The sequence below is a fragment of the Apus apus genome, chromosome 4 (assembly GCF_020740795.1).
Source record: "Apus apus isolate bApuApu2 chromosome 4, bApuApu2.pri.cur, whole genome shotgun sequence".
In the NCBI taxonomy this organism is placed as follows: domain Eukaryota; kingdom Metazoa; phylum Chordata; class Aves; order Apodiformes; family Apodidae; genus Apus; species Apus apus.
This window is the reverse complement of record NC_067285.1, coordinates 59,361,115-59,389,099: the sequence shown is the minus strand read 5'-3', so window position 1 is coordinate 59,389,099 and position 27,985 is coordinate 59,361,115. Positions and strand designations below refer to the sequence as shown.

Genomic DNA, 27,985 nt, shown 5'->3' with positions numbered 1-27,985 from the left:
AATCCAATTGAAAATCAGTGGGCCTTGGGCCCTGAATCCCTTTAGGGAAATTGCAAGTAGTTTGATGAGTTAAAACTGGGACAGCAGCAATGGAGCCACTAGAGAGGCTGCATTTGTCGCTGCTCTGGGTTTTTGTGCTTTGTGTGATTTGAAGAGTGGGGCTTTGCCATACCAGATACAAAAATATTATTCTGTTGTTTGTTTTGGGTTTTTTTCCAGGAGATGTGGCTATAGCAAAGCTAAACAAGATCCAGAAGAAGAAAAGATGCATTTTCATAATGGCCACAGTGAGTAAAGATCTAACATATATATATGTGGTTTTGGCTCTCAGTGGTAATAAGAAATACAACTGAGAGGGTTTCTTTAAAAAAAAGTAATTGTTCTGGTTTTGCTGGTTACTCACAAAATAATTGTTTGCTCCATTACTCAGTAAGTCCCCTCTTGCTGCTGTTCTAAGCCCCATGGAAGACTGAACAAACTGTTAGAACAGTCCTTACATGCACTCAGCTACTCACACCTGTATGTTTGCAGCAGATCACTCTAGTGAGCTGTTTTGTCCAGTTCCTCTGTCTTTGCTGTGTGACCCAAGGTGCTTTTAATTCTGTGTAGTTGTCACAGAAGTACTCTACATTTTTGTGGTCTATCAGTCCAGAATACCTGTTTGAAAGACTTGTTCCATCATAGCCAGCTGTGAGGACCAAGCCCACAGCTACTCTTTGCCTCCGATGCCTCTTGCAAGGTGTGAGGGGTAACGCCTACTTCTTGCTCCTGGGAAGCTTTCAGAAATGCTGTGTTAATGCCCTCATATACAAAACAACCTCTGTGGTGATGCTAGAAAGTACATCTCATGGTTACTGTCAGTCCTTCCATAAATCCAAAGCCAGTGTTTGAAAAGCCTTCCTTCGTCATATGCTGTGGGATCTGGGGATGGGTAGCAGTGAGGTGCCTTTTGGGGTGGAAAAGGCAAACACATCTTGAGTGGAAGTCAAATTTCCATTAGTGCTATATAATGAAGGCAGCAGGAAACAAATCAATTAAGAGTCACAGTGTAATGTAGCTGTCTTATTAGATTGATGAGCAGTTCTTCATGTGAGTAGCCTTAATGATTGTCAAAACAAACTTATAATATGGATAATGAAAATACTTTTTCCCCTTTCAAGTCCTGGAGAAAAAGCCTGCTATTGATTATATTTATACTGGCACAACCCACAGGCATTGTACTGCAAATATTCAGTTCATTTAAATCTCAGTAACTCAATCTGAAAAAATGTGGCCAATTGATTAGCTAATATATGACTGGTAGGGCATAATTTATTGCAGCTCTCCATCAACCCCCATCTATCCAATTTGCTTTGCAAGCTGTTCCCTTAACATTTTGCTTTTTGTACTTTTCCTCCTTGTGTGCCCTTTCCAGATCCAGAAAGGGATCTTTTTGTGCCAGACTCCAGACCAGCCTGTTATACAGCACCAAGAGGGATTTTTAGCTGCTCATTATTCCAGCTAAGCACTATCATGTGCTTTTCTAAATATGATGAAGTTGCATGTATGTCACATACAAAATGTCATTTTCCAAGAATGCAGTTCATTTTTCCCATAGAAACAGGTTTCCCTGCTGCAATGTTTTTCAGCAAAGCAGAATGCAAGAGACAGGAGTGTGTATTGCCCATCTTCTGTCATGCCATGTGCCATTAATGCTCTTCATTTGTGTTTGCAGTTAAGCTGCCTGGAGTAAGGACCTACATTGATCCCCACACCTATGAGGACCCTAATCAAGCTGTCCATGAGTTTGCTAAGGAAATTGAAGCTTCATGCATAACCATTGAAAGAGTTATTGGAGCTGGTATGGAAATACATGTAATGACCTTAGCAGCGTAGAGGGTTGGCTTTCCTAACACAAGAGATCCAGGAAGGACCATGAAATATTTGTGCAGTTAGGTACCCTGCAAGTGATGGGGAGCATGGTCCAGCTGAAGTCTGGGACAACCCTGTCATTGTCTGGGGTTTTGAAATTCAAGGACTGATCTGAAAATGGCAGAAAATTGCCACAGTTGGACCACATTGAGTAGTTTTGATAGATGCTAAGGTAAATGAGTCACTTAATTTTCAGGTTATATTCACCATTTTAATCTTTTTTTCCTCCCCCATTAAGGTCAATCTCAAAGCAAAAAATAAAGAATAAGATACCATCTGGGAGATTAAAAAAAAGCGCGAACCAAAGTTCAAAGCTTTTAACTTCCTTGGTCAAAAGAAGAAACTCCCATTTTCTTTCTGCTTAAGCTGTTTGTTTGGATTTGCATCCATTAGAAATATTTTCTGTCCTCTGAAATTGTGTTTTTGGAGGTAATTTACTGTGCACCAGATAAAAAGAAAAAATCCATTTGGGTTACTTTTTTTTTAAAGGCAGTCATAAATTTGGAAAGGGTTTATAGTCTATAAAAATATATATTGCTGTGAAAGGTTAACAGCATTCTATCTATTTAACTTACCAAAGGAAAGTTAAGAAGCAAGTGGCTTGTATTTTATAGCTGTCTACACAGAGCGATGATACAGGATGCAACAGGACTCTCATCTACTAGACAAAAACATGAAATGAGGAAAAAAACCAATGGAATATGGAGCATAGCTCTTTAAATATAGGAAAATTACATTTTTATTGCTAGTTTTCTTGTGCTTATGAGCTACTTGGCTTGTGGTACGCTGGCTATTTAAGATGTTGATCACTGTGATGTTCAGCTTCCCACATCCATGAATACGGGGCATTCCTGCATGCTTTTGATCAGCTATCTGTAGGCACTGGGCAGCTGTAGATGGACATGCATGTGATCCTTCAACGTGCTGTGATCCTGTTTTTTCGGATTTTTCTCTGCAGGTGAATTTGGGGAAGTCTGCAGTGGGCGGCTGAAGCTACAGGGAAAGCGTGAGTTTCCAGTGGCTATCAAAACCCTGAAGGTGGGCTACACGGAGAAACAGAGGCGGGATTTCTTGGGAGAAGCAAGTATCATGGGGCAGTTCGACCACCCCAACATCATCCACCTTGAAGGAGTTGTCACAAAAAGTAGGTGCAAGTTGTTGTGAACTGCTGTCCTTGAACTCTCGCTGATGTGAGAGTTGGTTAGCAGAGGAAGACTTGGGTAAACTTGCATTTTGACTGTGCCTTTCATAATTTCTCAAAAATCAGTGAACTTCCCTTGCCTGGGATGTCACACTTTGTAGGTCCAGCAGGAACAGGTTCCCCAATGTCGTAAAGGAGGTTTGTGCCCAAGGGATTTCAGCGTGCTTCCAGCTGGAATTAATAGATAATGGCTAAAGTTACAAAAAACATTATTTCCCTCTGCAGACCTTGCCTCACCTGGGCATAATATATGTGGGCTAAGAGGAAGACCCAGAATTAAATGGAACAGATATAGGAGATGATACATCTGTCCAGCCTGAGGCAGTGGGTGGGTGATGGAGATGATAGTAAGCCTGGGATGTCTGAATGATGGTGGAGTGTGCTGCCTGACTTCTGCCTTTCAAGCAGTTCAGCAGCACATACTGCCTGCAAAATGCAAGAGCATTTTGAACACACTGGTGCCGAGCCACCCGCTAATTTTTTCAGGCAGTCCCACTTCTTATTCCTGCCTTTCTTTGTTTACTTTTGAAACCACATGTGGCAAGATGTGGGAAGCAATGTCCCTGGCAGGAAAACAGTGAGGATTTTGCTACCAAGAGTCTGGGGAACAAAAAAACCAAAAACAAACAAAAAAACAAAACACCACCCCTGGTGATTTCTAGCCATCATAATCTGGGAAACCACTGAAGCAAAGCCCACAGGAGGGTGGTGCTGTGCCTTATGATGACTCACGTAGGATGTAAACAGGGACAGTAGTTAGCTGAAGTTTTGTTTTCCAGAAACAGGGAACAGAAGTGTAGCTAAAGACAACAGAACTGTGTAAAACCTCAGGCATGCTCCCTCTGGGATCTGCTAGTGATGCCTGTGGTAATATTTGCCCCTGGTGCTAGCATATAGATTATGAGAGGGGTTGAGGGCTGAAAATGTGAAATGGCTGGCACAAGAGTTACTGAGCTCTGACTGCTCAATTAACAAAATAACCTTCCATAACTTTCCCAGCCCAATTCTCCAAATTACTGTATGCACTAAAGATAAGGTCAGAGGAAAGGACAGCACATCTAGATGTGCTCAGCCCAAGCCGCTCTGGCTGTCGGTGCTGTGCTGACGCTGTGGGAGAGGTTCAGAGATGTTGTTTGAAAGGTCTACATTATTTGCCTCAAATATTTTGTTGTTGTTGTTGTTAAAAACAACTACACCTTTATTTTAAGATGTATTTTGAGTTTTTTGGGAAGTTTTGCTAGCTGAAGAACCACAAGCCTCAAAATGTGAATGACTGTCTCCCCTCTTGTCTTCAGGATCAGTAATGTCAGAGCTTAGCTACTACTGTTCAAATCCCAGGGTTTGGGGCCGTGTGGGTGCTGTTAGTACCATTTGTCACTTATTAGAGGCAGCATCTTCAAAATGAATTATTTTTCAGATCTGTAATAAAGAAGGTACAGAAACACTAGCTGGTTGTCCTGTTTGTATCCTTAAAACCTACTCAAAGTCAATGTTATTTTGTGATCAACAGCATTTTTCCTTGAAATTGCATTTCCTTAAACTTTTAAGAAAAGAAAAATAATCAAGATAAGTTTCTTCCAAAAATTGAATAAATATAAAAGTATCTTGTGGTCACTTTGTGCAACCCTTAATACATAAAAGTTCCCATTTCTAGCCCTGAAGGCATGTGGGATATTGAGCAGGAAGCAAGTTACAGCTATACATCCATAAAAGCTGCTGCTGACATGGGCTTTCTGGCTGCCAGGGCCCCAGGGGATAGGTGGGAATCCCACTTTTAGAGAGGATGTGCATCCCTAGTGAGCTGCCTTCTATATAAAGTGACTGTCTGCTCTAAAGGCCATGGAAACACTAGGAGTTTGCTTCAAAATTGGACTTGGAACAGCTGGAACTTGGATGCAGAGGGGTACATGCTCCTTAGTAAATGTGTGTTTACTGCACTCAGTTTTTTTTTCCATTGGGCATCTGGAGCATCTTTCCAGCTTTTTTCTTTTATTTTAAATTAATCAAAACAACCTTTATGAATCGCAAACCCTGCTGCTACCTCAAAGTGCTCTTTTAACTTCTTTTTTCCTTAAGTGTTTTAGTCACTGGCCTATCTTAGATTCAGATCTTTAGGGTAAAATGTCTTTGCTGCATCATGATATGCTTTGGAAGTAAATTAAGGTAAATTGAATTAGGCCATTTTTAATTCTGAATGAGAATATCCACGCAGGGGCTTAATACCATTTAACTAATATATTTCAAATGCACACCTTAGTTAATTTGGATTAATCATGTTCATTGTCCCCATGCAGACAAGCCCTTAGCCATTTCTGCTATAAAAAGGTAATGACAGTTCTGTTTTCATTCACATCTGGTTGGATTCACTAACGGTGTGGACATTGCAGTAGCACATTGATATAAATGACATCTGCACATATTTTATGGTCCCATAATGCCAGTAGGAGGGAATCCTGCTGACACGGGGAATCAGCCCAGCTCTTTAGAAGGGACCATGTTTACTTTTAATTTACTTTATGGAAAGTTACTCTGTTTTTGTCTTTAATTCCATGCTCTTGGGTATGGGGCTAATTTATTCCAAAATTACTGTCAACCTGCAGCAGTCAGATAATGAAACATAGGTGCTAGAATTTTTTTTTTAATTATTTTTTTTCTTAGGGCAAACAAAGACAGGAGTCTGAAGGAGACCCACCATAGTGCTGGTGTAGCGAGATGCTAGTCTTGCTGCAACTCTGCCATGAAGTGTCAGAGATATGGGACCCCACGCTACAGTTGGGGGTTTAGTTTTTAAAAACAAAAAATGAGGTTTTCCTTCCCTGCATAGCCACTGACGTGTTTGTCAACCTATAGCAACGTCACCCAAGATCTCTCCTCCCTCCTGAAGGTAGCCCATGTTGTGGGTAGACAGATGGCTGTCATCCTTGAAGATGGGGCCCATTAGTTTGCTTGGGACTCAATGGTATTTTTCATGGCCCTGAGGTACATTTCTCATATCAAAAGCAATGCATTTGGCAAGCTTCGAGCTCAGGCAGTAGCTGTGATAGTAACTTAAAATAATTGAAGCAGTGCAGGTCTCTCAGACTGCAAAAGTAGTATCTGCACAACGAGTGTTTTGATTGACAAGTTCACAATTACCTGCATTATGTAGATAATTAAGCAGTAAATTAGGCAAATAGTTAAGGCAATGGGAAAGTGGGAAGATTAAGATCAATCTAAATGGTAGGACATATGCTGATTTTTAGGAGCATTTACCTTCATGCGCATGTTATGACACGTGGCAGCTCTCGTTGATCATTTCTGTGAAAGACATTTATAATGCACTTTACAAATAAGTGACAGCTCCTCTTTTGTCTGTGCTTCATGCTAGCAAATAGAAATTGATTTAAATAAAAAATAATTTACATGTTCTTATAAGATTTCATTGAATTTACAAGGGCTGGAGCACACTACATTAATTATTGCTATGTCATTGTGGCAAGCTAGCGAGAAATTAGATATAAAAACTGAGCAAAAACTATACATAATTACCATTAAAATGACTCGGGCATGAAAATTAATCAAATGGATTTGGAAAAACATTATTATTCCTGTCAACAATAGGAGACCAGGTCTTTTGTTAAGGACTTTTATTTTTATTTCCACTTGCACTCATTCCATAGTTGGCTTGCTTTTGTTCTGCAACATAAATATTGCTTTTCTTACTTCCAGATGTGTTTACAAGTGTAGTCATATGGGATTACTTGAATTACAAGGGGTAGAATCCCATCCTTTCCTGGTCTTGGTTTGAGTGGGAACCAAGGTCAGAGAGGTATTTCAGATCATCCTGGTTGCTCCTGTTGGGCTCCCATTGTTACCTGGGGGTGTTGAAGCTGTAGTCCAGAGAGGTTGGTGTGTGCAATTTGGCCTCTGCAAGCTTTCAGCTTCTTCACAGAGACAAGGAGAAGGTTGTGCATAGGTTGCCTAGGTTCAGCTTGCATCCTCTTCCTCAAACATGATCTAAACACTCTAGGGCTTGGTGACCCACCCATAATACAGGATTAGTTTTTCATCCCTCCTCTATTCTCCTCTTTCTACATATATACTGGCAAAAACTACTGTCAGCCTGCTGGGACAGCAGTGTCTCGATGTAGATTTACTGTTGCATGGCTCTATATTCACATTCAGATGCATTATGAAGAGACTTTAAATAAATTGCTACCAATCTCATGTGTATTTTTTTTCCAGGCAAACCAGTAATGATAGTGACCGAATATATGGAGAACGGTTCTCTGGATACATTTTTAAAGGTAATACTTAGATCTTTTTTCCAGAGGGACTTTGGTTAAGTTTGGGTTCTTTGCAGATGGTTAAAATCAGTGAAAATGTTTGCTGGGTGCTGGTCCAGCTGCTGCTGCTGTCTGGAGCCAGGAGTGTCTCAGTTGTCTGTGTGATCTATATTTATACAGCATCATGAAGGACCTGGATCATGCATTGATACAAACAGGTAAGAGTAAATCGGAGGATATTGTTTATCTTAGAAGGCATGGAAATTATTTACTTACCATGCCAAATATAAAGTGTTTCAAGACCATAACCACACTGTATGATGGCAAAGCCCAGACTTGTCAGAGTTTTTCCATGAAACACAAGAGCTTGTCGTGTTTTGGGCCCAGCACAACAAAGAACCAGCCCTGCAGCCGCTCACTTAACTCCCACACACTCGGATGGAGAGGACAAAAGCCAACTAGAAATTCATGGGTCAAGAAAAAAGGCAAGGAGGGTTCTTCACCAATTAAGGTCACAGGCAAAACAGACTCAGCTTGGGGAAAAATAATAATTTAATTTCACACTAATCAAATGCACACAGGACACAGACAACACAAAGAGCAGTGCTTGCATATGTTATCCCACCCCTCCCTTTTTCCTGGGCCCAAATTACTTCGTTCCAAATTTTTCTACCTCCATCTGGCACAGGGGGCACAGAGGATGGGGTTTAGTGTGAGTCCACAGTTTTTGCTTCCTGCCACTCCTTCCTCCTCAGGAAGGACACCGCTCTGCCTCTCCAGCTCCACTCTTTTCCCACTGCTTGCCCTGCTCAGATCTTAGATCATTTCCTTCATATGTTAATCACAGAGGCGCATCTCTTGTCTCTGTAATGACTCCTTGGCTAGATGGTATTGGAGCTGGGAGAATTCTTCAGTTTCTTACAGGAGCCACCCATGGGTACCCTCCCCCACTACCAAAAAAACCCCACCAATCCAAACCAGCACAAAGTTAGAGAAGGGAGGATAGGGGAAGTGGTTAGAAAAGCATTGTGGCAACATGGGGAAGAGCCCTTCCCCCAAATATTCACACATGGACCTCTGCAGGTAGGACTTCCATGCAACTTGGTGCCATTCAGTTGGCTGACTCAGAAACAACCCATGCTGGCACCTTTATACACATGACTACATGTTCACTCCCAGTCACAGTCTCTTTATTAGTCACTAGTGGAAATAGCTCGCTCCTTGATCTCCAGTTAAAAGAACTACATTTCCTTAGCTTTGTCCCTAGAGATCCTAATCCAAACAGTGAAACTTAAAAGCTTAGTGGTCAGAGCACGAGAGCAATGAATCATTAATTTCCCTGGTTTTCTTCCCTGGAGACTTGTCTTTGCATATTTATTTACACACATGCAATGCTGAGGGTGCAGGGACTCTCAGCTGATTAAATATCTTCTTCCTTTTGCAGAAGAATGATGGGCAGTTCACGGTCATTCAGCTGGTTGGGATGCTGCGAGGCATCGCGTCAGGAATGAAGTACCTTTCTGACATGGGTTACGTACACAGAGATCTGGCTGCCAGGAATATCCTGATCAACAGCAACTTAGTCTGCAAAGTGTCAGACTTTGGCCTCTCCAGAGTCCTGGAAGATGACCCAGAAGCAGCATACACAACCAGGGTAAGTTAGAAGAAACCGAACTGATTGAGCTCAAGAAAAATGTATTTTCTGCCACATTTTGGTGGTCACACTTTCTAGAAAAGAGGTTTCTAAAAATCCAGAGTCTCTAAACTGTGCACAAGGTGTTAGCAGTTAATCACTACCAGATTAATTTTGCAAATGCCTATAACTTTGTAGTGGGGATTGGCCAAATAAGGCAGAACTTAACTTACAACTTCTAAGTAGATGTTGTGCACCTGAGTCAAATAGCAAGCTTTCCAAAGGTGCTGTACTTCCAGCTCTGTTCTGTCCTCTTTGGCAAATACCAAAGGGAGGAAAGAGAAAGAGTAAGTTCTTTCCTTAGACACCCATGTGGAGGTGGATGGTCTTCTGAATAATTTGACATGTGTAATGCCCATTGCAAATGACGCATGTTGCCCTCAATGTTACCCTGTTGAGGATAATATTCCCCAACCTGAGAAAGAGTCACTCAAGCCTCAGTGCTCTGCCCCTTTCTATCCTTGATCCATCCTTTCAGGGCATCAGCCCTCCCATCCCAGTGTGAGGCCATATGGCCTCAGCACTGCAAAGAGGGGGTGAATAGGATCCATCCTCAGCAGCATAGGCTTGGAGAGAGCCTGCAATATTCACAGCAGTGATTGGCATGCCTGGACATGTCCTATTAGTGTGTTTTTCCAAGGGTATTGTTTTGTGGGTGATGGGAACTCTCTGGTCACATTCCCAGTTCCTGCAGAGATCTGGGAAAGGCGTTTCAGCTCTTGGCTGCCATGGCCCATGACAGGACTCAGTGCATGGCTGGACTGGAGCCTCCCTGCAGGCTGGAAGGCTCTTGGCCAGCCCTGCTGTGGTGGCAAAGTGCTGCCATGTGCTAATTGGCACTACTGAGAATCTGGCCCCTCACTTAAGACATGCACTGATAAGCTTGTGAATAAATAATTATCAGAAGAAGGGACTTTTAAAAACTTGCTTTGGAAACGTGTTCCAAATTCTACCTTATTCCAATAACAAACACTGCTAGGGGGCATTCAGGGACACTTTCTAATATTTAGCTCAAGTCTGAGAGGGAGGGACTTCACAGTAAAATATGTTTTGATATAAATCAAGGGAGAAAACTCTTTAAACCCAATGAGAAAAATATTCCTTAATCCAAACTCCCCTTTCCCTCCCCTCTTCCTTCTCAGAGCTGGTCTGAAGTTTGGTTTCTAAAGTGGTAGAAAGGGGAAAGGAAACAGCAAAGCACATTTGACAGCTGTGACATCATTTTCAATCCCACAGCAGAGGCCAAACAGGCTGGTATTTGCATACAGAGATTTCTGTGCCCACTATTCAGATCTCTCTGCTGGATCAGGACTGCATTAGAGGAAGAAAAAAAAAAAAAGAAAGAAAAAAACCAGCATTACTTCCGCAGCAATTTGCATGAAGCCCTCGTTAGATCAAAGTCTTCCTCGGCTTCAGAGCTGTCTGTTCCTCCCCCGCTCACTCTCAGAAGCGAAGGAACTATATTCCCCTACCAACCTGTGCAACATAATTGAGATGTTGATCCTATACATGTCCCAGCATTCAAACAACAAACCTTCAGGACAGCCAATTAGTAGGCAGCCTACAAATGCTTATGGGATGAGATAATGTGGAAAGGGGCCCCATGCTGTCAAACAGATTTACTTTAAAATTCGATGTCTCTTTCCAGAGAGAAAATAACATCCCTCAGTGATCTAAGAAGTGCTGTTTCGTCCTCTTTTGCATGCTCTGTGCCCTTCTCTGCAGTCTGGGTTTTGTTGTGGGTTGTTTTCTCTCTTCACCTTCTAGGGAGGAAAGATCCCCATCCGATGGACAGCACCCGAAGCTATTGCCTTCCGCAAATTCACGTCAGCCAGCGATGTCTGGAGCTATGGCATCGTGATGTGGGAGGTGATGTCCTATGGCGAGAGGCCCTACTGGGAAATGACAAACCAAGATGTAAGCATGTGTGAGAGCTGCCGCATGATGGGACTTTGAGGGCTTGGACTTCATTCTGCGATCAGAGATGCAGGGTGGCACAAGAGGAAGAGAGACGCTGTAAAAAGGGCTTTGCTTCCCTCTGCCAGACAAAAACAATCCTCCCATTTGATTAGCTTCTTTTGCAGCAGCAGCCCCAAACAGGCTGTGCACAGAGGGAAATGTGTCTGCACAGAGGCAAGCTTGCTTCCCCTAGCAGGCCACTGGAGCTTCACTAATGCTGTTAGAGCTGGAGCATGTCCGTCTTCTGCTTAATGACAAAGGTCTGGAAGGGAATAGATGCTGATAACTGGCAGCATTTCAATTGTGTCTTCAAATCCCTGCTGTCACATAAAACAGAAACTCAAGAGAGTCATGGTAAGGGCTTGGTTTCCCTGCACAAAAGCTGGGTGATGTGATCTAATGACAGCAGTCCAGAGAGCTGCATCTTGGTTGCCTTTGCATTGCTGATCTTGAAAGCATAGTTTTGCTGCTGTTGTGAATGTCTTGTAAGTCTGTGCAAGGCCTCATTGTTTGCTTGTACAGCACCCTTGGAGTTGTGTTCCCCTTCTTCCTGGCCCCCAGTGTCCCTTTGACCTCAAAACACTCTCTGAAGCATCTCTGAACAGGAAGACCCCTGAGACGCTGTCCGCCTCCTGACTGCCGCTCTGATTCCAGCTTCTGTAAGGATCTCTTGATCCTTGTGCAGGGCTACCTCCTACCCTGAGCTCACCATAAACATCTGTCCTTGTCTAAGGTTAAAAAAATGTAAGCCTGAGATTGTCAGATTTTCTAGGCCTCTCTGTCCACTTCACACTTCTGAGAACCATGAAGTGTGGCCAGTTCACCATGAGCCATGCAAAGCAGCTCTGTGCTTGGATGAAAAGCACCACTTTTCATGTAGCAAATGGAGTTGCTCTGATCCCTCCCACTTAATCTCTGCAGCCTTACCACCTGCAGAGATGCTACTACCTTCTGGGCAAGGCGAGCAGGTTCTTGCTCTGCCATGGGTTCCCTCTGGTCACAACAGCTGATGTTTCATCCTTTTTTATTTTTTAAGCAGCCTCCTAGTCCTCTTGACTTTCTGCCGTTTCACTGGCAGCAGAGGCTCTGGCTGAGCCTTCTGTTCCTCCTGCGTTTTGTCTCTGGGCTTTTGTCATCAGAGGATGTTACTACCTGTCACATTGAGCTGCTGTCTCATCTCGCTTTGAGTCTGGGAGCGGTACCTTTGAGACTGTCACACCGTGTTTCTTGCCAGGGAGATGAGCACGTTGTTTGGCATGAATGCCCCACCACTTCTGCGTTGCTGAGGCTGTCACATTTGCAGGGAGTTTGGTAAAGCAGCATGTATCTACTCAGGGATTTATCTCAATCAAATGTAGAGACTTTCTTCCATAGCCTGTGCAGAGAATGCAGCAATTGAGAGCCAAGCTTTTTCAGTCACACTGAGCACTGTCACTATCTTTAATGCTGATGCGCCCAGCATAGCACAGATGTTCTTCAGTAAATGCCAGGCTAAGATTCAGGCTGCTGCCAGTGAATAACGCTCCATGGCCAGAGACATCCCTTGTCTGGGTTGTAGCACTATGAATTTTGCAGAACAGTTCCAAACAGCCCAGCCTCATGCACTGTGGGGCACAGTGTGAATTTCATGCTTTCAGTGGATGGGGGACTCATTTTTTAGCAGCAGAAAGCAGAGAACTGGTGAGATGTTTATGACCATCAGTTCCTGCTCAGGCTTTGCTTGGGTTACCTCTCTGCCACTGTGCAGGTGCTTTAGTGGTGGTAGCCCAGGAATCCCAATTCAGTGATGTGGCATGTTTCGTGTGATTTATGCCTTTCTCCTTCATCTTCTGAAGGCCTCTTCTTTCCTCCCCTGCTTGTGTTGACAGAAGAATCAGTGGTGTTAGATACATCATTGGCTTCCATGCAGAGGACCAGAGGACTCTGATTGCGTGAATTTTGAACTCTTTTGCACAAGAGTTTCTTTGAATGCAAGAGTGTACTTCAGCATCTTAGCTCCTCACAGTATTTTGATACTATTTACGTTGTGTCACCAGAATGAATTACATCCTGTAAATTGAGTTAATGCTATTGATTGTGATGTTACTGCCAGTAATATCAGACATGTATAACCCCACTGCAGATGTAGTTCAGATATTCTGAGTTGGTGCCAGATGGTCTGCTCCCCGTCTTGCTACTATTTGCTTTCTGCTGCAGCTGGAGGATGATCAATTATTGCTATAAATACAGATACAGACACAGCAAGTAATGTTCTTGTGGGTTTGCCACACTGAGGCTTTTTTTATAGGACATCTGCAAATTTGGTATCAGGGACCAGCAGAAGCATAGTGTGGTAGGACTGGTTTTTGATGCTGTGAGCTAAAGCCAAGCCATAGAAGAGATTCCTTGCAAGCACACGTTGGGTGGAGCACAGTGCAAGCTCCACTGACAGATGAAATCTTAGATGACTGCAAAAGGACTGCAGGTCTTGTGGGCCAGATCTTGTGGGCTACCCTTGGAGAAGATTACAAATTCTTGCCCAGCTTCTGTGCTATGTACATCCTGAGGGATCTGAGGTTCCTACTATTGCTGCTCTGCCAGGCAAGCTCATTCCTGGGACTCTTCCACTCAGCAAAAAGCCCTGTGGCAGAGGATGATTTGAAGGCCATCCATGCAGTCATGAATTTCAGAGCCTTCTGAAATGCAATGTCAGCCTGGCACAACTCTTCCTGTACTGCTCATAGAGAGACTAAAGATCAAGAAAATAACTTCTGAGCTAACCACAGAGCTTTCTTTTTAAACACAGGTTGTTTTCAAATCGTGAGACTGTGCCTAGAAGAAATGGCATCTGAGGCAGTACTTGGAGTACAGCAGTGAAGTTCTGTGGTATTCCACATAACAAATAACTGTGTCTAGCCCCTTTCGGTGAAGAGTCTTGAGAGTAGAGGGTGTGAAGATGGGCTACTGGGACTCTCCTGGCACAGTCACAGACCCTTGTGGCTTGAAACACAAGCTGCATTCTCCTGAAAATTATAATGGTTCGAAATGGGAACTTCTGGGCTTGGAGCCCTGCTGTAAATCTGCCACAAACTGGGGAAAACAAGTAGCTTTCTTCAATTCTGCTTCTCATTTATTCATTTTTGCCTTTCAAGAGGGCAGGCAGCACATGTGCATGCCTCTTGTTTTAGAGATAGAACCATAGATGGTTTGTATTTTAAATCAGTGCAACAACCCTCCCCTGGTTTTAATTTTTACATACTCTTGGGCTGACATTTTAAATTCCTGGCAGAAATGTGGCCACACTAAGAAACTACTAAACCCAGACAGTATTGAATGATACATGAGATGGTTGTTTTGCCTCTGCCTTCAATCCATTCATCAATTAGCATTCAAAGTCTCTTTTGAAATACAGTCAGACTTTTATTACTGTAATACAAATTTGTGGTCTAGCACATGCTTTTTCATTTAAAAGCAAGCTAACATCAGAATAAACAAAATCACTGCACTCCAAGAAGATGCCAGAAAGCCCTGCAGGCTGCTTTTCATGGACCTAGGGTAGGCTGCTCGTATGTAACCTACAGACCTCAGCTGAGCTTTGGAGAAGTGCAACCTGGCAATATGGCCCCCGGATTGCAGAAGTGCCTTGGCTTTCTAGATTCATTTTGCAGTGACCGAAAACTAAGTTATTCAACCCCTCCCGTAGAAAATGATACATGAAAGATAGTGCGGTTTACTGGATGTGCCTCTGGTGTGCAGACTTGGGGAGCTGTGGAAATGTTATGTGAGCATATTTCTGCTCCCAAAGTTCTCTGTTTAAGTTAGTTTGCATTTGGGGAGAAGAAGAAAAGCAACTCATCAGCCTCATGTTTTGTCTTCTGTAGGTGATTAAAGCTGTGGAGGAAGGCTATCGCCTGCCAAGTCCCATGGACTGCCCTGCTGCTCTCTACCAGCTCATGCTCGACTGCTGGCAGAAAGACCGCAACAGCAGGCCCAAGTTTGACGAAATTGTCAGCATGTTGGACAAGCTCATCCGTAACCCAAGCAGCTTGAAGACATTGGTTAATGCATCGAGCAGGTACAAACTCGGGCCAGAGCCATTTCTCAGAGCAAGTTCCTTGTCTGAATATGGACCCCTGGGGTTGAATTACCACTTATTATTTAGCCTGCACACGTCCACTAGTGGATGTTGCTCCAGCTTCATTATATCCAGGGGAGTTGTCCCAAATCAGATTTTTCTGTTGAAATTGGCAAGCAGGTGAGCAATTCAGTTACTCTATAAATGCAGTGCTGCTGCCACAAAGAAAATTACTGTGGCCTGTCTTTCAGAAATGGGAGTTTCAGCAGTATTTCTAAGTCTACGATAAAGCTACCTGTGCTCTACCTCAAGGTTAGAGAGGGCAAGAATTGAGGGCATGAAGTAGATGGTAAATGTTGCTCCAATTACCTGCCTGTTGACTTTATCTTAGTAATACAAATAAAGAGCATCTCTTGGGGAAACTCAGGATGTGCAAAGCTTATGGATGTCCAAATGCATCCTCCCACAACTATTCCCAGGTGAGCTAGCTGCCACTGCTAGTTCTGACAGTCTTGGTAATCACAAGAGGCTCTCTGTGGTTCCCAAAGAGCTGTACACAAATCATTTGCTAAAAGCACATTAAGTGATTAGAACAGCTGGTGTGCATTTTCACATGACTCTGAATAGCTGCACGGCCACAAGTAAGGTAAATATGGTCAGGACATGATGCTGCACTTGAGGAAAAACAGATTAATATTTTTTGTGAGTTTTAGTATTGGGGTCTTCACTGTACTGGAGCCATAGAGAGGCTTTTTTTCTTTTTTCACTGTAAGCCATAAGTATTACTTCTGGACTGTTTGTGTTGCTAATCACTCAGTCCCTTGCAAGGCCACAAAGGAGTGATGAATATAAATCATCGCTGCTTCACTGATGGCAGTGGAGTTCCCCTGATTAACACTGGAAGAGACCCTTCAGAAAAACGTATTCTCTGAGGAGGCAAAAAAAGGCATCATTTTCCTCAGACAGGAATGAGCACAATGTAAGATGAGGTTAGACTGGGGTTGTGAACCAAAGCAGATGTTCTGCTGTGAGCTTAGACCCATCAAGAGCTCTGCATCTTCTGGGTGAGTCTTGCATAGCTGCATGTGCCTCATCTTGCCTCTTGCAACTAGACCCCACCTCCTCATGCTGGCTTGTCCCCACGTATGGCATCTCATGCACTGGGAAGAGAAGAAACATTAAATCTCTTAATTTTTAAGTACAAGAGAGATCTGATTCCTTGAGCTGTTTTACATGGTTCATTCGCCATCCAAAGAAGAAATTACTCTTTTTAGCAGTTATATGTAATGTAAGTATCAACAAACCTAGAGGAAAAGGTTTATGTTAGCACAAAATATGTGCTGTTTCTCTTTTATTTCAGTTTAGAACATTCATTTTCCAGGCCTGTTATGCAGTGGTTCATGCACTCTCTTATGCCAGAAAAGAGGCAAATAGGCTACAAACTGTTTCCTTGAGCTGCAAAGCACTTTACTGGTGCTTTATTCTATTAAAAGGTCCATGCAATTCTAAACCTCTCCTTTGTGGAGCTGCTGTTGGTATTTTCAATGTGGAGGGAGCACCCGAACATCCAGACTTTGGGACTGTGTTTCTGTACTCATAGATTGCTATGCCCAGGCCATAGTAACTCCAGATTGATAATAATTTCAACATACAGCTGCTGTAAAGGTTGTTGTTTTGGTTTTTTGTTGGTTTTTTTTTAATATATGTAATGTATTCTTTATGGAAGTTCTCATTAATGCAAATAAGGGAGGAAGTTGCTCTCTACATTACAGTGTGTGCTATCAGTAAGTACCTCCTGACATTAGTGATGAAAATCCACTTCTCATAATGATTACTTAGGACTTTTGAATTCCTTGTGTGTATAAAATGTTATGGGAAGCCATTATGTTCTTGGTACTGCAAGTATTCACATTTTATTGGACCCTTCACCAGTGCTATTAAATAAACAAATAATGCTAGTGTGCTTATAAAATACCTGAAGATTCCTCAAGTACTATAATAATATAATATCCCAGATCTCCTTCCAGTTGAAAGTCTTTTAAGTGCAATTCTCACTACTGGAGGCTGACCCAGAAAATGTTTTTTTCCCTGTGGGTAATAATCTTTATGCAAGGTGTATGTTAGCTATATGTCCTGGTTTCCAAAGCAGGGGACAAATCTAGTTTACTTCCTGGCTGAACTTGAACAAGTTCCTTTTGCACTCTGCACAGCATTAGTAGGGTGGTGGACCTGTACACAGCACAAGTCACTTGTGCCAGGTACTGTATCAGTGTTTCTGCTGTGGTGAAGGGTTATTATTTGCCTGAATTGCTTCTTCCATGCGTGGCATTACCGACCAGGGAGCTATTGCTGCAGAGAGTTCCTGAGCAAGCAGGCAGGAGTCAACCTCTGGTTTCAGGACTGGAGCATGGTTGGAGCATTGCTGCTCTCTGCAGGGCTTGCTGGATGCTGCCTGTATCTGAAATCCCCACCCGACTCTGCAGGGGCAGCCCCTGCACTGGTAACAGCAGCCTGCCATTGATAACTGCTGCTGGGAAATGTAATTTGGGTTTCAGCTTCCAGGCTCTGGGCTGTCTTAAGTTAATTATGAGCATTACAAGAGGAGGAGGAAAACAAAAGTGGGAGGAATGAAACCGAAGACTTAGAGTGACTGGGGGAGCCTGATAGGAGTCTGCTTGTGAGCAAGTGATAATGCAGATGGACAATAGTCCTCTCCTCCTCTTTCTGTTTGCAGTGAGGATCTGAAATGGCAGGAACTAACCCAAAAGTGGGTGAAGTTACAACTAAAGTGGTATGTTTAATCAATTGTGTATCAAGCCTGCTGGCAGGATTCAGGCTGCAGCAATCACAGAAAATGCAATGAATGAATCATGTTACCATAAAAATGCAAGCAACTGAGTCATGTTGGGTACATCTCGATACTGATTCTGTTTGCTTCTCTGTTTTTCTTCTCTTTAGAGTATCAAATCTGCTGGTAGAGCACAGTCCGCTTGGGAGTGGTGCCTACAGGTCAGTGGGTGAGTGGCTGGAAGCCATCAAAATGGGCCGATACACAGAGATCTTCATGGAGAATGGATACAGTTCGATGGATGCTGTGGCTCAGGTGACCCTAGAGTGAGTAGTGCCCAGATCATTTCCATGTCATTTGTTAGAATTGCAGAGGGGTGGGAAGACAAACCATTCACAAATACGTAGGTATGAGGCTGCAAAAAGGGAAACCATTACCCTTTTTTTTTTTTTAATAGTTGGCTCCTTTACTCACAAAAGTTAATGTTTGACTTTGCTGTCCTCTCAACATAGTAGCAGTTGATTATTTAGGGTTACCAACAAATGAAAAACCCCACTCTACTAGTAAATGTGTAGGAGCTAGAGTCCACACAGAAGTATGCTGGCTTTACACTGGATTAGTTGGTTTCATAACCAAGTGGACAGTCAAGCCCAGTAAGGCATGGAAATAGTATTAAACTTTAATAGAAATAAGCACAGATGCCAACAGAAGAGCATCAGCAAATGCACAGCTCTAGGGGACAGGTTCCCTGCCCAACACCCTTCTTTCTGAATGTGCCCTTGTTTTTTGCACATGGGTATGACTGCAGTTGGGGTGACACAACTCAAGTTACTTGGTAAATGCCTCAGAGCTACTGATTTTTTATGCTCCATCTCTAATTGCCTGCTTTGCTTGTGTAATTACATCTGTACTTTCCTTCTGCTGCTTACTCAAACTCCTCCCAGAGCCTGCCTTTCTAGCTGGCTTAATTTGAGCCTAGTTTACTGCAGGCATTAAGGCAGAATGGGAAGGATTATGTTCCGTGATGCTTTGGAGAAGGTTGTGGCTCTTCCAACCACATGCAAATTGCCAGTGCACATACAGAATTGGTGCCGAGGATTAGGAATAAAAGAAAAACCTCCACACCCTAAAGAACTGCAGCATTTCTCCTGTCTGCCCCAGGCCTTGCTGTGGAGCTCACTGTACAAGGTGAGCAATAAGCAAAGCAATATCCTTTGCTTGTGGTGCATATCAGTAACATCTCCATGGAGTTCAGTTTTGCATTACATACATGAAGGGAGTGCAGGAACAAGTCTCTCACTCAGATTTTATTTGCTCCACTCACATCACTAATATTTGTTCCTTACACCTGGACTCATCCAGTCTATCTTCAGGCATTCGCATGAAAACCCTGAGCTAGGGATTAAATAATCTCTAGCAACTGTCTAGGGAGTGCATGGATTTCTACCTAGATCCGTTTTTGGATGTCTGAGACTCTTACTTGCCGTTTTCCAGTCTAGTCCTGCAATTACACACCATGTTACTTTGGCTTTTGAGGACTCTCCGGTTCCTTACCTACTCATCTGATATGGCAACATACAGAAACACCAGGCTTTGGGGCTATATTCAGACTGGTGATCTACGTTGACTAAGGAAGAGGTCCATCTCCAGGGTGGTCAGAATCCAAATGGCAGGAAGACCTAGCTAGACAGCAAGGGGGAAGAGGAGGGATAGGATGAGGCAGTAATTTAAGAGAAAAGGGAAACACTGGAGCATTCCCTGCTACTGTGTCAGCTCAATCTTTTAACCAATGCAAGTTCTGGTAGAAAATGCAGATTGCCTAAAATATGTCATAGACTTCTTGGTGCTTTACTGAATTAGTCATATCAAAGAAGAAAATAAAGTTTCCCAAAAGCTTCCAGTTTGTTCCTCTTTAGAATTTCATGCCATTTCAAGAGCTCTAAAATAAATGCTCAGAATTTAAATACTTTGGTTTGGGTCAGAGAAAATGCTGAGTTCAAACCCAAATTAATTATTGTTTCTGACAGTAAATTAGAAGTTCACTTCCTCATGTAGCTTTAAACAGTCTTATCACCCCATCCCACTGACAAAACTATTCCTAACCTCCCATTTTCTTGAGCGCTACATTTAAGATTATGAAATTATCTCCTTAATTTTACTTAAAACTTTAAATACTTCCCTATTTTTACTCTTTGATATTCCAGAAACTTCAAAAGTATTCCCCAAAATCTTTTCAGGCTACCCGAAAATACTTCAAAATGTTTGTTTTTTTTCAATTAGCAGTGGATCAAGAAAACCATTATCTGTACAGTTCTAGCCAGAAATGCAAGTTGGTTTAAAAGTCTTTTAGATTGTAGCTGCCAGAGATGCTCTGACCCTCACAAGCTCCAAACTGCCTCCTCCATCAGGTCCCAGTATGTTTTCTATAGCACAAATGTCATCCTACTCTGGTCCGTTTCTGGCCGCAGTGGAGACAATGTGTCTGAGCTGCTCAGCTTCAGCTTTCTTCTGGGCTTTTACAGCAGCAGAACAGTACAGAGGAGCTGATGCCTGGGAGCCCGGGGACCTTCTGGGTTTGTTGCTTGGATTTTTTTTAAGCTGAAAGGATTGATTTAATGAATCCATATTGCATTTCATTTGAAACTGAAAAAAGGTTGAAACTAACTCTAACTAGTTAGTTATCCATGCCCGTAAATAAATTCCTCCCACAGCTGCCTTGGACAGAGATGATTGGATGAATCAGACTTGGTTCTTGAGCAGCTCAGCCTACACACCTTTGCATTGCAGTGGTGGTATAGCAAGAAGACTTGACCCTACTGGAGGCTATTTTTGGGAAAACTGTGGAAGGTTTATTAAAAAAACATCCAAATCAAGACTTCTCTCATCTCTCTCAGATATAGTAAAAAAACAAAACCAAACAAACAAACAAAACAAAACACAAAGACAAAAACATTCTCAGCAGTTAAAAAAGAAGAAATCATCACAGTGGCTTAGGAGGAAGGGTGTCCATGTTGAAAACCTGAACCACATACTCAGACTGAAATCAACAAAAGTAATGGAGAGAAATGGCTTCTGGGTGAGCTCAGCTGAGACTCTCACATGAGAGTTATCCAGAAAATAAACACTGGAACAAGCAAAGTTCTTTACAGGTTAATATATTGGGGGGTGGAGGGGAAGAGCTGGATTTCTGGAGGTTTTTGGGTTTCTTTCTCCCCATAAAAGGGAACAACAAGACATTTGGTACTTCACAAAGGAGAATTCAGGTTAACTGTTCCTTGTAATTTTTAATAGGAGCAAGTGTTCCAAGCAAGATTCCAGAGCTGGGACTTGGGGGGATTGGGTGAAAGATGATCTGAACATCTGAATTGCTTTCCCCAAATGACATCAGTATAACAGTGTTTACAATTTAAGAGGTTGCCTTCTAATACCATTCAAAATTCTTTCCCCAATTCAAACTGCATAGAAGACAGATGTGGAAACTACATGGAGAAAGGAGAACTGGGTAATCGCTGCCAGAAAAGGCAGGAAAAAAATTTTTTTCATGAAAAGAATTCATAAAATGTTCTGAAAAAAAAAAATTACTGGCACTGTAGGAGGGTTTGGCCATAGCATTGATGAGACTGGTGACTGTGGGCACCCAGCTTGTGGCCTCTTCACAGGACCTTTTTGAGATGGTAGCTGTTAAGCATTGTTTTTAAATCCCCCCCTCTTGGCATGCAAAGCAAAATCCCAATTACTGCCCTGCTTCTTTCAAGCTGATGGCTTGATGCATTTATTCCAGAAAAGAGTAGTATTAGTGAAAAAATTCTGAAACCAAAAGATTAAAAAGCTAAGCCCAGCGAATATCACCCCAAGTCCTGAGCTCTGCCTGCTTAAGCAAAGACCTGAAAATGTATGTGTTCAAACAAAGAGTGATCTCTACATTTAGCTCTAATTCTTGCAAAGGGACGAATCACCTTGTGAAAAGTGGAGCCTCACCCTCCACCCCCTCTTTCCAACTGGATATCAGACTTGAAGGCAACCTTTCCAGTGGACCAGACCTGCTCTTTAAACTTGTGGACCACCTAATGACTTTGAGTGTGTCTGGAGCTCTTTCAATCCACTGCACGAATAACTTTACCAGGACAATACTCAAGAATAGATAGATCTATGACATGAGTTTCAGTCTGACCCTTGACTGGACCAATTATTAACCATGTGGACTACATATTTCCACCTTTTGAAAGATCTGTACACACTGAATCTCAGGACACCCTGTTGTTTGTTATTAGATGAAGAGCTCTGAATATTTGTAATAATATGTGCTGTGTTGCTTTGCATTGTATATTTTTTTCTTCTAAAATAAAATAAATTATTTATTAAAAGTTATACTGGATTAAGAGTGTTTAAGAGTTCACCTGCTCTAGATGATTATTCTTAACCTGAAATCTCAGCCCTGAGATTGTGATGCTGCATCTGCTTCTGAACAAACCAATTCTCACCTCGTAATCAAGTAGGACGGGAATAATGAATACGAGCAGATGAACTCTTAAAAAAAAAATGGGTTTTAGGTCCTCATTTAATGTAAAAGTTCCTAGCAAGTGGATTTCCCTCTCTTTAGCATCTTCTGAAGGTCTTTGAAGTTCTTCTTTCCCCTCATTCGAACTGATAACTAGCTAAATCCATGAGTAGTTCCAGTCTGCACAGGCAATTATAGAGTTACACCACGTGAGAAAGAGTGGTGAAATCTGGCATGGATAGGAGGTGAAATGCAAACTATCTGTGGTAGATTGATGGCTGCTGACCACAGAGATCTTTCAGGAAGCTGGCCCTTTTGCTTGCATGACTAACCAGCTGGTGAGGGGGGTTGTATTTTATGTGGCAGTCCAGTCCTAGTCTACACTGTGTTTGACAAACTGGTCCATGGTGTATAAGTAGTTCTGTTTGTAAATAAAATGTTTTAAATATATTTCTTACAATGTGGAGATCATGAATTCAACCCTTCCAAGTGGAGGATACTGCAGGGAAGGGGCATAGTGTGTTGTCTGTGGCATGTTGCAGCTGGGCTTTTGTGCAAGGTGGTGGGAAGAGTCCAGCATGCGTGCAGCTGTATACAAGCTGTTTGGGGTGAGCCAACACCAATTTTTCCTTTATTTCCTTGGCTTTTTGGTCAGCTGAGGTTGGCCTCTGACTACTGTGTTGGCAAGTGATTTGAATTCCTGCCTGTTTCCATTTTCAGCCTTACGTGAATGAAAGCAAAAAGAGACTTCTCCCTGAAAGAAAGAGTAAATATTGCTGGGGGAGATGAAGTCTTTTGAAAGTGGGAGACCTGACAGCACACGGGCACACATATCTCCGTGGCCTCGGGGAGCACCTGTGCCACTGCCACAGCAGTGAACACAAAACCCAACACTGGAGTGCACAGCAAGATGCAGCCTGGATCCTGCTCACAAGTGTTGTTTGCACCCCCAGGCTCTTAGTTATGCAGTTTCTTGCACATTTCTATTGCAAAGCCCCAGTAGATAACCACAGACATTTCTGTGGACCTGAGCCCAGAGAAATTGCCAGTTGGCTGCATTCACATGAGCCAGGCAGCTCTGGATTGGAGCTTGAGAACAGTTGTTTTGCAGTCTTTTGGCACAGAAGTTAATATTTTTTTGTCCCAAAACCAGCTGGTTTGTGCACCCAATTTTGTTTAAAATGACCTTCTGCCTTACACTTCTTTTAAGGCCTTCAGCACTGGATGCATGGGAGTGTGCAATGGGCTCTAAATCATGCCTGGAAAGCTCATGCATTCTATAGGTGGTTTTTTTAAAAAGTTTTGTTGCTGCCTTTGCAACACTTGAAGTGGCTTTTGAAAAAAAATGCTCATTTTATACTTAGGCAAGCATCTAGCTCAGAAGCTGTTGTCTTCTGGTCCATCTTTGCAGAGGTGCAAGACCACAAGGTAGCTTTTTCCCCTTTCTGAGGAGTCCTCACATTTTTGACCAGTGACTCCACATTCAAGAGGATTTGATATTCAAAAAAATTGACTGGATACCCCGGTGAGCAGCTAATTGATTGAAACCAGAAACTCCTTTTTGTTCTGTCTCTCTTGTACATCAGTGAGACACTCCTCAAGGATATTGAGTTAACGGGATACTGTGAGGAGAAAAAAACAACAAACCTGTATAGTGAGTAGGGTTCTTTTTATTACACTGACAGAGCTGAATGTGAAATGCCAAGACATACTTGCCTTTCTCATAGTTTCAGGCGATTTTTTTCCTGCATTAACATGTAACAGTATCTCAAATGATACACCTATGTAATATGTGGTGCTGGGTTTTCAAAAGAGCTCAGCTTGCACTTTAGATACCAGGAAAAAAAGCAAGCTGAATTTTCAAAAAGGACCAGCAGAGTAACACGCAGCAGGGGAAGATGAATGATGGCTCTTTTAAAAATCAGGTCCTATACTAGAATGTTTTTGGGGATTTTTTTTGATCTTTGGTGTGAACTTCCAACTGTGCTGTGTACATAAAATAAATTGCATGTAACAACAGCATTACAACATTTCACTTCATTATTAAGATGGCTTGCTGAACCAGTTTCACAATTCAATGGAAGCAGAAATGAAAGCATGTCCCCTTGAGAAGGCAGACACCTTTTTCAGGTGCTGCAGCCTTTTCTCTGCCAGGTGAGGAGCATTGCTGTTGTGTCTCATTGACCACCCTTGCTCCATGCCCTTTACATTGTGATTTCCCCCATGCATCAGTGTGATGCGTCGCCATAATAGGGTATGATCATGAAATTGAGTGCTCAGTACGGAGCAGAAAATCTTATATTTTCCAAATCAAAAGGCTGAAAGTGTGACAATCCTTGGAGAACAACAGATCTAGCTTTTGGCTTCAACCAGCTCATGTTCTAATGTATCAGCCTTCACTCAGGGTTGGTTTTTATTCAAAGCAATGTTTATTTGTGTAAGTTTTGGACATAGATGGTTGGTTGTATTCATACAGGAGTCTGTCCAGAATGTGAAGCTGCTGAGAGAGGTACACTTCCGTGGGTAGCTCACCCAAGGTTACGTGGAAGCACTCTGGTGGTCATTGCATGTGTTGACCTGCAATTCAGCATGTATCCATGCTGTGAGCTGTAGGGCATGTATGCAGTATGTCTCAGGTGATTATTTGACTTCTGCATGTTGCTGGTGATCCCCAGCCCTTGCATGTACCAGTCCCACCAAAAAGCATCCACGTGTTCAAGGAGGTCACGTCCTGCTGGCTTTCAGTGGAGACCTTTATTCTAAAAGACTTGTACACAGGGTGTCAGCAGCTCTGGGATTCACACATGTATTGGCAAGACTGTGGAGCACTACTTTGACAAGGGGCAAGGGGCTGATCTTTCTCTACTGGAAGTCTCCAGACAAAACACTACATCTCCTCTAAGTCGAACTGCTACTCTAATAGTCTCCATGTCTTGTGTTGTAAACATGGATATGCCTGCTTTGATGGCTCTTCCAAGCTTTTATTTCTACAGTTTCTCTGTTAATACTTTTCCCATGAAAAGAAAACCCTGCAACTATACTCTGCCATAACCCACAGCCGTACCTGGCTTTAGATGTGTCATTGAATCTGATCACCTAAGGTCCTGTTGTAGTATCTCCAGGGAATGACTTGTCCCACTTCTATCTTTGGGTGGGATAAATTGTCCCCCGGAGGTGCCACTTTCACAACATCAGTGTGAACCTTGGTGATTACCTTCATCTGTACACCTACATTTTAGAGGTCTGAGCTTCTGAGAAAACGATCTTTCCTTCTCATCCTGCATTTCACATAAACTATCTTATTTTACAGCTTTCATGTCCTGGCAACCCAGTAGACAGATTCAGTGCAAATGCCTTTGCCTTGTAGAATTCAGCCCCAAAAAAATCCAAGTTGAATTTATGGGAAGATTTGCAAAGACCCAGAAGGAAGCTGCATTGTCAATTTCTGTTGACTTTAGGGAGTCACAGGGGTGGTGGCCATGCTCAAGACTTTTGCCATTAAGCAATCTATAGGCTTTGGCTCTAGGATTGTGGTTTGTCCATCTTTGGCTTTGCCTCATCTGAAGAGGAAAGAAGCATGGATTGACATCACTCCTCACTGCTTGTATCCGAGATCAAATACCAGCCTCACCCACGAGAAGAGAAAACTGCAACAGAGGCTTTCTTACGTGGCTTTTCTCTTGGAAATAGGACTTTTCACACTTAGCAGAGTCCTTGGCCAAAAGCGATGCTGACACTTGGCTGTCCAGCTTTTCTCCTTGGCTAGTGAGGTGATCTTGGTCAAATTATCTCAGCTCTCTGAGATGCTGCCAGCTGTTATTTATTTATTTATTTATTTGTGGAATGGGGAAAATTAAACTGGCCAACTAAACCTGGCTTTGGGTGCCATCAATGGTAAGAGGCAGGTGCTGGCAGCAGCACTGGCATGAGTGGCGCGTGGTGTGTGCGGCGGCGTGTGCCTGAGAGGTCCCTGGAACCAACGTCTGCTTTCTCCCACAGGGATTTGAGGCGGCTGGGAGTGACACTTGTTGGTCACCAGAAGAAGATAATGAACAGCCTTCAAGAGATGAAGGTCCAGTTGGTGAATGGGATGGTGCCACTGTAACTCGGTTTTAAAGTCACTTCCTCAAGTGGGTCGGTCCTGCACTTTGTACACTAGCCCTGAGATTTATTTTGACTAAGAAAAAAAGAAAGAAAAAAAAAAAGATAAAAAGGGAAATTTGATGGTTTCTATAACTGAAGGACGCTGGCCTCTGCTGCAGCATTTCCAAGGCAGTGTTTGACTGAAGTTTTCCTTATCTTCCTCTTTGTGTCCTCATTTTCATGAAGTAAATGTAAGATGCATGGAACATGGAAATGAATCTGCTGTACATGAGGTTAACCCATCTCTTAAGCTTCAGCGATGACGACAACAAGCCTTTTTACCACACGTTGGCTGTACATGGGAGATATATATATATATACAGACACATGTATATATATAGCACCTTTATATACTGAATTACAGCAGCACATGGTAATACTTCCAAGGACTGACTTGAGTGAAGGAGTTTTTTAGCTGTTTGTGGGCTCCCAAAAGCTGCGGTTTACTGAAGTTTAACTTCGAGTCTTACTTGTCTACAGAGGTGTATTGAAGAGCAATATGATTAGATTATTTCTTGATAGATATTTTGTTTTGTAAATTAAAAAAAAAATGCTGTTACACAGCATTAAGTTATAGAGACTAGTGTATAAATATGTTGCTTGCTCCATGGCAAATACAATACAGGGTGTATTTTTTTCCCTCCCTCTGTGTTACCAAGTTCTTTTTTTTTGCTCTTCTGGGAGGATAATACATGACTAAGATGTATATACTGTACAGTTTGCTACGCATCAGGTACAAGATTTGGGCTCTTTCCTTGGTTTGTTCTTTTTTTCCCACCTGTTTTGCTTTGGTTTGTCTCCCCTTTTGTGTTATGCTATGCTTTGTATTTTTGCTGCTGTTTGGTTAGGGCAACATACAAAGCCTTCAGGAGTTCTGATTACATATATGAGGTAGGAGTCTGCTTAAATATGTCACACCCTCTTCCTGTCCACCACAGGCTGGGGATGTCCAGAAGAAGAAAGTTAAATATTTAGTTCTCAGTGGCCTCCAGCAACAACATGGCATTGATTTTTGTGTGAGTCCTGCCCAAAGATAGTGTGGGATTGCCTCTGCACTAGCATTTCAGCCTGGTAGCCATCTCCCAGTGCAGCCCTTGCCCTTGTTCTTGGAGCCCAGGAGACAAATCACAAGGTGGCTGTAGCTGGAAGGAAGGGGTTTTGTGGTTCCTTTTCTCATTATGGGGATTAAGTCCTGGGGTGTGGTGTGGAGGCAAACCCATGGTCATCCAGCATGGAGATTTTGCAGTATTTCCTTCAGAGTGGTGGTGGGATTATTTTAGGAACTGTGCTGTCACAGATTGTCTCTCTGGACATTCTCAGTTTGGGTATGGACTTGGCTACTTTGAGGCAGAGTGCAGAGAGGAGGGAAGAGCAGAGCAGCCCAATGTGGTCACAGCATTGGCATCCCATGGGTGAGAGGGTCCCATCCATGTGGGGCTGGCACTGCTAAGGTCTGCACTTGGTTGCAACTGG

At 42.7% G+C, this 27,985-nt stretch overlaps 1 protein-coding gene across 15 annotated transcripts in view; it reads left to right on the top strand.

The window, feature by feature from the left end:
• EPHA5 (EPH receptor A5) overlaps positions 1 to 27,156 on the top strand; it is a 194,596-nt gene extending 167,440 nt beyond the window's left edge. For 6 of the 15 annotated variants that reach the window (XM_051616979.1, XM_051616984.1, XM_051616980.1 and 3 more), the window contains 9 exons: positions 220 to 287; positions 1,715 to 1,840; positions 2,870 to 3,055; positions 7,337 to 7,398; positions 8,822 to 9,031; positions 10,838 to 10,987; positions 14,890 to 15,083; positions 18,042 to 18,197; positions 26,369 to 27,156. In XM_051616979.1, the coding sequence (XP_051472939.1) occupies positions 220 to 287; positions 1,715 to 1,840; positions 2,870 to 3,055; positions 7,337 to 7,398; positions 8,822 to 9,031; positions 10,838 to 10,987; positions 14,890 to 15,083; positions 18,042 to 18,197; positions 26,369 to 26,474 (1,258 nt within the window). In that variant the 3' untranslated portion in view covers positions 26,475 to 27,156. The other 9 variants (XM_051616976.1, XM_051616978.1, XM_051616977.1 and 6 more) reach the window with 4 other exon arrangements.
• Positions 27,157 to 27,985: the final 829 nt, after the last annotated feature.